This window comes from Brachyhypopomus gauderio, chromosome 1 (assembly GCF_052324685.1).
Source record: "Brachyhypopomus gauderio isolate BG-103 chromosome 1, BGAUD_0.2, whole genome shotgun sequence".
NCBI classification, from domain to species: Eukaryota; Metazoa; Chordata; class Actinopteri; order Gymnotiformes; family Hypopomidae; genus Brachyhypopomus; species Brachyhypopomus gauderio.
The window spans coordinates 20,122,324-20,132,323 of NC_135211.1; the positions used below are offsets into that span (position 1 = coordinate 20,122,324).

Genomic DNA, 10,000 nt, shown 5'->3' on the forward strand with positions numbered 1-10,000 from the left:
TGCATGTATATTAGTGAGGGGGGGGCATACATGTGTGTGTGTGTGTGGGGGGGGGGGGACGACTGGTGACTGGTGAGTTCTCTCCTACTGTAAGGCTCACTGAGTCTCCCACTGAGAAGTGAGTGAGTCTCTGATGGGGTTTGCCATTGTGTTTTGTGAGTGTATGTGACTGTGTGTGTGTGTGTGTGTGTGTGTGTGTGTGTGTGTGAGAGAGAGAGAGAGAGAGAGAGAGAGAGAGCGGCCATGTGTAGGAGGAGGCTGTGTGTGTCCAGATGGAGAGAAGGAGGTGAGATAGATAAATAGCATAGAGCACCAATCAATCATCACTGACACAGAGAGAGAGAGAGAGAGAACAAGAGAAACAGAAAGAAAGGGACCTAGAGAGAGGGAGTGTATGGGAGTTCGTCAGATTGTTACTGCGTGGGTGAAGTGGATTAAAAGCACCACTGCACTTCCTTCTCTCTCTCTCTCTCTCCTCTTTTTCTTTCTGTCTCCCTTTCTCCTTTTTCTCCTCTTTTCTTCTTTCCCCTTTCACTCTCTCCTTTCTCCTCTCTATGTACACACTTCCTATTACTTAGTCTACTTTCCCCATTAACCTTTTCTCCTTCTGAGCTTTGTGTCACTAGTGAAGTGTGTAAGACAGTGTTATAGATCCTTTATAGGGTGGTATAGATTCCTTTATAGGGTGGTAAAGGAAGCAAGCCTGTCAGTCTCTCATACACACACACACACACACACACACACACACACACACGCATGCACACACGAGCAGGTACGCATACACATCGGAAGGCATACACATGGACTGTGTGTATGTCTGTGTCAGAGAGAGAGTGAGAGGGGGTCTACAGGGAGCATTACTCTATTACAACAAATAATTTACACATTGTTACTAAGCAACACACACCCATAAACACACCCACACTGATTAGCTTGTCTCATCTCAGCTAAGCCCACAATTCTAGCTGCATCACAACAGGGACAGCCACTCCCATCACAGCAGGGACAGCCACTCCCATCATACACCCTTTGGACCGGTAATATTTACAGAAGTCAGGGTTACGCTGTCCGAGTGTTGCAGCCTTGACGATGGGAGTGTTATTGGTAACCTTGGTAGCACTGATAGTGTTGTTTCTCTCTCTCTTTTGCACACAAGCACAGAGGGAGAGAGAGATGAGTTCTTCTGGTTGGTTTAAGAGAAAGAAATGTCTCCTGGGAACCTGTTCATTTTAGCACTCTTAATGATTCATGCTGCCAGCCAGCAGAGATATTAGGATGAGGAGAGAGAGAGAAAGAAAATAGATTGTGTTTTATTAATGCATGCCTATACTCTATCTAGAGTTCACTACCCCTTCACATTGTACTGCTCTATCTAGAGTCCACTACCCCTCTGCGTTCTACTGCTCTATCTAGAGTCCACTACCCCTCTGCGTTCTACTGCTCTATCTAGAGTCCACTACCTCTGCGCGTTCTACTGCTCTATCTAGAGTCCACTACCCCTCTGCGTTCTACTGCTCTATCTAGAGTCCACTACCCCTGCGCGTTCTACTGCTCTGTCTAGAGTCCGCTACCCCTTCACATTCTACTGCTCTATCTAGAGTCCACTACCCCTCTGCATTCTACTGCTCTATCTAGAGTCCACTACCCCTGCGTGTTCTACTGCTCTATCTAGAGTCCACTACCCCTCTGCGTTCTACTGCTCTATCTAGAGTCCACTACCTCTGCGCGTTCTACTGCTCTATCTAGAGTCCACTACCCCTCTGCGTTCTACTGCTCTATCTAGAGTCCACTACCCCTGCGCGTTCTACTGCTCTGTCTAGAGTCCGCTACCCCTTCACATTCTACTGCTCTATCTAGAGTCCACTACCCCTGCGCGTTCTGCTGCTCTATCTAGAGTCCACTACCCCTCTGCGTTCTACTGCTCTATCTAGAGTCCACTACCCCTGCGCGTTCTACTGCTCTATCTAGAGTCCACTACCCCTGCGCGTTCTACTGCTCTATCTAGAGTCCACTACCCCTCTGCGTTCTACTGCTCTATCTAGAGTCCACTACCCCTTCACATTCTACTGCTCTATCTAGAGTCCACTACCCCTCTGCGTTCTACTGCTCTATCTAGAGTCCACTACCCCTTCACATTCTACTGCTCTATCTAGAGTCCATGCCTTCTCTCTGTGTAGATTCCACTCCCATATTGCAAACACTCCTTCTTGTCACTAGAGTTCTCTAGATTCTACACTTTCTCACTCACACTGTTCTTTCTAGATTCCACTCCTCATCTCTTTAGAGATCAGTCACCCTCTTTGCTTCACTGACTGTTCTGCTGTGAGGAGTTTCCCTGGTTCAAAAGACAGGTGACTTTTGAATGACCAAGAAAACATTTAGCAGGTCACATGACTAGAATATTCTAGGAGTTTCTCAGCATACAAAGCAGAATTACAGACTTGCCTAGCAAGCTGGTGTGTGTATGCTGTGTAAGGAGAGATCAGGAGTACCCAGGGTCATAGCGCCTCAGCAGCCTGGAGGAGTGTTTATTGGGGAAGTGCGAGAGGCTTCTGCTTCAGTTATTAGTGGAGTTGGGAGTAGTAACAAACAGCAGGTCTCCATGGTCCGTACCCTTGGCAACAGGTCCTCCCACTGTCCCTCCTTCCGTAAGCAGGGGGATGTGACAGTGGGCGTCAGGGCATCATGGAGACACTTCCACAGTTCAGTGTTAATTAATTGACGAGTCACTCGTCTGCACAATAGTTCGTTAATCTCTGCGTCAGGATTTGTTTATTTTGTTCCTTTGAGTAGCAGTGGCATTCGCACCACACAAACAGAGGAGTGATGCCATGTTGTTTAAGCCACACGAGGTGAAGCCCCACCACCACCCCCACTCACACACACACTACCCATACCCTCACCACCCACACCCACACCCCAACCCACAGATTCAAGTCTCTGACCTGTTTTTTCATCAAAGGCTTGTTTCCCAGGGCAAGGTTAAACTGCCTCTTTCCACTGAATATTACATTACACACACACACACATACACACACACCTTTTTCAGTGAATAGATTAAATGCAATTCGAGGTTCTTGGGTTCTGAGTGTTTTTTAGGGAAAGACGTATTGTTCTGGCTTATTCCATAAGCACAGTCAGTTTGTCTACATTCAGACAGTTGGGCAAAGGTCACTCTGATGTGAAAGCCATTGGTGTGCGTGCACACACACACACACACACACACAACAACAACAACAACAACACACACACACACACACACACACACACACACACACACACACACACACACACACACACACACACACACACACACACACACACACACACTCACTGCTGTCTTCCTCCTGTTTTCCTGTCTCTGTCTTTTTGTCCTGCACACATTGTTTGCCCATGTGCCATATAAGACTTCTGGTGTGAGGGGGGGTGCACATGTGTATTTGTGCTTGAGTGTATTTGTGTGAGTATATTACTACCATTATAACCAATTGTCCTAAGATGGATAATTATGCAAATCACCTCAAATGCAGTTCTTAATTTTCATAAAAATAGGTTTAAAAAGGTAAAGGTAAAAATAACACACTGACACACTTTCTGGTTTCACTCCCTCGTACACACACTGACACACTTTCTCTGCTTATGACACAGTGCACATAGAGATGGGAGTGCTCACACACAGCAGTATGGCCAGAGAGATGAGAAGAGAGGGAGAGAGAGGGGACAGAAGGATTGAGGGAGAGAGAGAGAGAAGGGTGCAGACATCTCTGCTAATCTGATAGAACACTGCAGTGACTGTCTACCATCTGTCCTACAGGTGAGCGGTGTGAACGCTCCTCTCGCTCGGGCCGCTGTGCTGAGGACGTGTGTAAGAACGGCGGGACATGTGTGAATCTGCTGGTGGGTGGGTTCAGGTGCGAATGCCCACCAGGCGCCTACGAGAAACCGTACTGTCACATGGGCAGCCGGAACTTCCCACCTCAGTCCTTCATCACCTTTAAGGGGCTTCACCAGAGGTTCCACTTCACCCTCTCCCTGTCGTAAGTATCACACCCCCGTGCTCTTACAGTCAGAATACATGCACACATACATCACATACACAGAGAGCACACACACACACACAGAGAGCGCACACACACAGGTCACACACACAGAGCACGCGCACATACACATGCACACACACACAGAGCACACATACACACACAAAGACCACACACTAAACTTCTCTTCCTCATGAGGGTGTGGCACATTCCCCTGGACTGCCCCTTGAGGGCGTGGCATATTCTGTTGTTCAGCATTCAGAGAGTGTGCCGTATTTCATTGTTCTCTCTTCCTAAAATGTGCAGTGTCTCACTGCTCCGCCTCTTGAAGGCATGTCCCGTCTCCTTGCTCCTCTTCTTGAAGGCGTGTCCCATTTCTTTGCTCCACCTCCTGTTTTCTCGTAGTGCTGTCAGTACTAGAATGATCGATGCTGTCTGAGATGCTGATGGGTGGACAGCATTGCAGGCAATATGCAGCATCCCAGAACTGTCACATGACACACACACACACCTACCTCACATCCTACACACACACACACACACACACCTACCTCACATCCTACACACATACACACACCTACCTCACATCCTACACACACACACACCGGCCACTTTATTAGGTACACTTGTCCAACTGCTCATTAACGCAAATGTCGAATCAGCCAATCACATGGCAACACATGGACATGGCCGAGACGATCTGCTGCAGTTCAAACCAAGCATCAGAATGGGGAAGAAAGGTGATTTAAGTGACTTTGAACGTGGCATGGTTATTGGTGCCAGATTGGCTGGTCTGAGTATTTCAAAAACTGCTGATCTACTGGGATTTTCACACACAACCATCTCTAGGGCTAAATGGTCCGAAAAGAGAAAATATCCAGTGAGCGCCAGTTCTGTGGGCGCAAATGCCTTGTTGACACCAGAGGTCAGTGGAGAATGCCAGACTGGCATCAACAAACTCAAATAGCCCGTTGTTACAACTGAGGCATGCAGAAGAGCATCTCTGAACGCCCAACTGAGGCGGATGGGCTACAGCAGCAGAAGACCACACCAGGTGCCACTCCTGTCAGCTAAAAACAGGAAACTGAGGCTACAATTCACACAGGCTCATCTAAATTGGACAATAGAAGATTGGAAAAACGTTGCCTGGTCTGATGAGTCTTCATTTCTGCTGCGACGTTCAGATGATGGGGTCAGAATTTGGTGTCAACAACATAAAAGCATGGATCCATCCTGCCTTGTATTAACGGTTCAGGCTGGTCGTGGTGGTGCAATGGTGTGGGGGATATTTTCCTGGCACACTTTGTAACGTAATGTGTTGAGCGGGAGGGGGGGGGGGGGGGGGGGCTTGATTTGCGTGTGTCAAACCCTGGACGTCAGATTGGCTACCATGAATGTCAATCAAAATACAATCGTCAGTGCAGATGGGCGATTCATCCACTACTTTTTAATGTCACGCGATCTACGCACATTCCTTCTCGATCGACCAACACTTCCTTCGTGATCGACTGGTCGACATAATGGGCACCCCTGCTTTAGATCATAACCCAGAACTAAACGCAGTGTTCTAGAATCATTCACCCATTCTTTAGATCAGTGGTTCTCAAATTTTTTCTATCATTCCCCACCTCAGAAGAAGGGGAAATTCCATGCCCCACCATATCACCCAAACAAAATGGTAATAAAATACAAATGGGGGTGGCGATCGTGATTTGTTGACGGGGGAGGGTGTCGAACGTAATTTGTTGACGGGGGGGGCCAGTACAAATTCATTAAAGGGCCGAATCTAGCTCCGGTTCACACTGTTCCGCAGACATTTTAAACATCCGGGGCTTATGCAAAACGAGCAGGCATTAAAATGACAGGCTTAAAAAGGTTCATTTCTTCCAATTGCTTTCGACCCACCTGCAATACCCATGCGCCCCACACTTTGAGAAACGCTGCTTTTGATCATAACCCAGAATCAACCGCAGCGTTCTAGAATCATTCGTGCATTCCAGAATCAACCGGTGTTCTAGATTTATCCACCCATTCTGGAAGACCGTACATCAAAAAAGCAGTACCATTTATTTAAAAAGGCTAGAAAAAGTAGCACGTACAAGGACAGGTATTTTGAGATGTAATTTATCATGATACTGGTAGCACAAAATTACCTATTTAATCCTAGATATTTTAGGTAAAACATTCTGTATATCTGATCTCTTTCTGGGAAATGGATTTGATGAAATAGAAAGTGTCATACAGATGACTTTGACAATCAATACAAAAACAATCCACTTCCAAGGTATAGAAACATAATTGCCTAATCTGCTGAGGTGCACAAACACGTGTGTGTTTGTGTGTGTGTGTGTGTGTGTGTGTGTGTGTGTGTGTGTGTGTGTGTGTGTGTGTGTGTGTGTGTGTGTGTGTGTGTGTGCGCGCGTGTGCGCGCGTGTGTATATGTGGGTTTCTAGCTCTCCTCCCCTCTCTCTCTCCCTCTCTCCATCTCTGTCTTCCTCTCTCTCCCTCTCTCTCTCCCTCCCTTCCTCCCTCCTTCTCTGCTCTGTTGGATGGCTGGCTGTTAATAGCACTGCCAGGACTCCAGTGCAGCAGTAGGCTTTATGATTTGTGAGGGTGGCACCAGTGTTTGAATACAGTTCGAATGGCAGCAGCTTTACTGAAAAGCCTACTCTGGCGTGCTCTTGTTCAGCACAGCCACACAGCCCCTCAGCCTTACAGCCCCACAGCCCTACAGCCCCACAGCCTCACCAGGCCTGTAGACTCTCAGCCCAGCTTCCCAGCCCAACAGCCTCTCAGCCTCACAAGCAAATATTAGTCAGAAAACTGGGCTCCTGTAATTAAAGGAGTAATGTCTGGATGCAAGAATTTCTTCACTGAGAAAACTGTTACAGATCCTAAACCCTATCCCTAACCCCAGGAACCTGATCCAGTACAGGGAGGAAGAGAAAGGGCAAAAAACATGTAAGGGATGTACGGAAATGAATGTAAGCCTTCATGCTCTGTAACACATCACATAACATACCATCTAACACACCCTGTGAGTTTGCAGGGATGGAGTCTGACAGGACGCCCTGCATAGTTGGGCCCATAGATCTCACACTGCACATAGTTGGGCCCATAATGGCTTTAACTAAGAAACATAAACACTGACCTCCTTTGGGAAATGTGCCAATGTGACGTTCCACGTCTGTCTCTGTGGGCTGTAGCTGCTCTAGTGTGTGTGTGTGTGTGTGTGTGTGTGTGTGTGAGATAGAGAGAGAGAGATAGACCACTCCCCAATGGGAGATTAGTCTCTTCAGTAACTAGGTCAACAGCAAAGTGCCCATGGTGATGCCACGGAACATTAGAACTCCCCCATTTCTCATTGTAATCTCCCTATTTCTCCCTATTGCTCCCTATTGCTCCCCAAAACTCTCATTGTCCCACAATGCTTCCTTGTACCATTCTGGTGAAAGAACAGAATGTATGGGTTTGAGAGAAGCCCGTGAGTGAGTGAGTGAGTGAGTGAGTGAGTGAGTGAGTGAGTGAGTGAGTGAGTGAGTGAGTGAGTGAGTGAGTGAGTGAGTGAGTGAGTGAGTGAGTGAGTGAGTGAGTGAGTGAGTGAGTGAGTGAGTGAGTGAGTGAGTGAGTGAGTGAGTGAGTGAGTGAGTGAGTGAGTGAGTGAGTGAGTGAGTGAGTGAGTGAGTGAGTGAGTGAGTGAGTGAGTGAGTGAGTGAGTGAGTGAGTGAGTGAGTGAGTGAGTGAGTGAGTGAGTGAGTGAGTGAGTGAGTGAGTGAGTGAGTGAGTGAGTGAGTGAGTGAGTGAGTGAGTGAGTGAGTGAGTGAGTGAGTGAGTGAGTGAGTGAGTGAGTGAGTGAGTGAGTGAGTGAGTGTGTGTGTGTGTGTGTGTGTGTGTGTGTGTGTGTGTGTGTGTGTGTGTGTGTGTGTGTGTGTGTGTGTGTGTGTGTGTGTGTGTGTGTGTGTGTTTGTATGTGAGTGAGAGAGAGAGAGAGTGTGTGTGTGTTTGTGTGTTTGGCAGTATCTAATGGGATGCTGGTTGCTTGCCCCGTTACGCAGCAGTGCAGATCTGATGCTGGTGGTGTGTTTGTGTCCTGTAGTGAGAAGGTGAGACCTGAATATGATTATGGAGGCAGATGCCATCTGAGCTCCTCTAGAGGCCTGGGGGCGGGGTGTCACTCGTAGAGGGTGGAGTTGGTGGAGGTAGATCTTGTGCTAGGGGGAGAGTGTATAAAAGCCGGGGGGACTTTAAAGCAGCAGAGCTTCCTCTCTGTCTCCACCCTCCTCCGTTCACCCTCCTCCATCTCTTTGTTTGTCAATTTATCTTTTGTCTTCTGTTGGTGGAGTTTGTGATGTAGGACATGTGCCTATTTTTACTTGGGCACTGGGGTTTTGTGCTATGATTGACAAATTAGTCGTCTCCTCCCTACCCTTTACCGCTCGGGTTAGCTCTCCCTCTCCCTCTCTCACTCCTTCTCTCCCACTCTCTCTCCCTCTCTCTCGCTCATCCTCTCTCTTCTCTCCCTCTTTTTCTATGTTTCTCTCTCACACACCCCTGCCGTCTGATGTGAGTGTGTGATCTTACTCCATCCATTCACTGACACCGCCCCAACTGTCCCTCCACTCCCATGTTAAGGTGTGTATAATGTGTGTATGATGTGTGTTTGGTGTGTGTGTATGATGTGTGTTTGGTATGTGTGATGTGTGTGATGTGTGTTTGGTGTTTGTGTGTGATGTGTGTATGTGTGTGTGATGTGTGTATGTGTATGCAGGGCTCCAGACAAAAAAATACACAAGGAGCCACTGGCTCCTAAAAGGAAAAAATCAATCACCAATAACTTTTTCTAGGTGCTATAATAATATACACTAATAAGCTAATATATACATATATTATATATAATATACAAACTAATAAGCATTGCAAAAGTCACATCAGGTCATCTGTTATTTGATCTCTGCTGATCTCTTTTTTGTAACTGCAGTAAAATTGGTTTCATGTTTGCATATTTGCATATTCAGAATTAGACTGATTAGGTTATATTACATTAATAAATATTAGGTTATTTTACATTATGTACTAATGTCACCGTCTACAAATTACCTGACGCAAGTGGTGGTCATGAAGGCATCAGCGCACTGTACACTTTGTTGTTTTTTTTTTTTTGCAATAATTTCAGTAGCTTTTAAACGGTCCAGCATAAGAATTTGCATTTTTTGGCACCCTTGTTAATACAGTCTTAGTTATAAAAGAAATAATTCCGAATATGTGAACGTGAAACCAAATTTACCGCAGATTCCTAGTATGCATATGAGTGACTTTTGATCCCATTAAAATTTACATAAAACTATGTACAGTTATAAAGAAGTGTGGCCTCTTAGGGTCCCACAGATATTTTTTGCTTCACCATTTTCAACAAGCTAACGCTTAGTGCTAAAGTTTCAGCTCGGCTACACTGCTTTGCGAATCAAAGGTTGTAGAGCAGAGCAGTTATCAAACGTTGGTTCTGTGGGTGCATCGCTGGGATATCCAGGGTTTTTGGTGTGGTTATTTGGTGCTACTCATGTGGTTGTAATGGTGGTTATATGTAATAGTGTAGATGTTAGGTTATGGTGGATTGGAGGCAGTCTGTGTGTGTTCTTCAATGTCTTCATGTAAGAACTTGTCCTCTAGAGGTATTCAGTTAAATTGAATTCCATTTTAATTTAATAACAATTAATAAAATTTAAAATTAAAATTAATAAAATTTAACAACTATCCAAAGCAACTGTAAAAGGAACCAGGTTCAGCTAATCCCGCAAAACACACACACACACACACACACACACACACACACACACACACACACACACACACACACACACACACACACACACACACAGCCCAATACATCCCAGCCCCACAGACACATGCACATTAGAACCCCGAAGTCTAATGTAAGTCTAATGCATCCCTGCTCCGTAAACACA

The 10,000-nt window shown here is 46.2% G+C and overlaps 1 protein-coding gene across 1 annotated transcript in view; it reads left to right on the forward strand.

Moving 5' to 3' along the window:
- Positions 1-10,000, forward strand: part of celsr2 (cadherin, EGF LAG seven-pass G-type receptor 2) — a 60,368-nt gene that overhangs the window by 25,582 nt on the left and 24,786 nt on the right. The window contains exon 3 of the mRNA XM_077001053.1: positions 3,815-4,037. Within this exon, the coding sequence (XP_076857168.1) occupies positions 3,815-4,037 (223 nt within the window). The remainder of the gene's footprint in view (positions 1-3,814; positions 4,038-10,000) is intronic.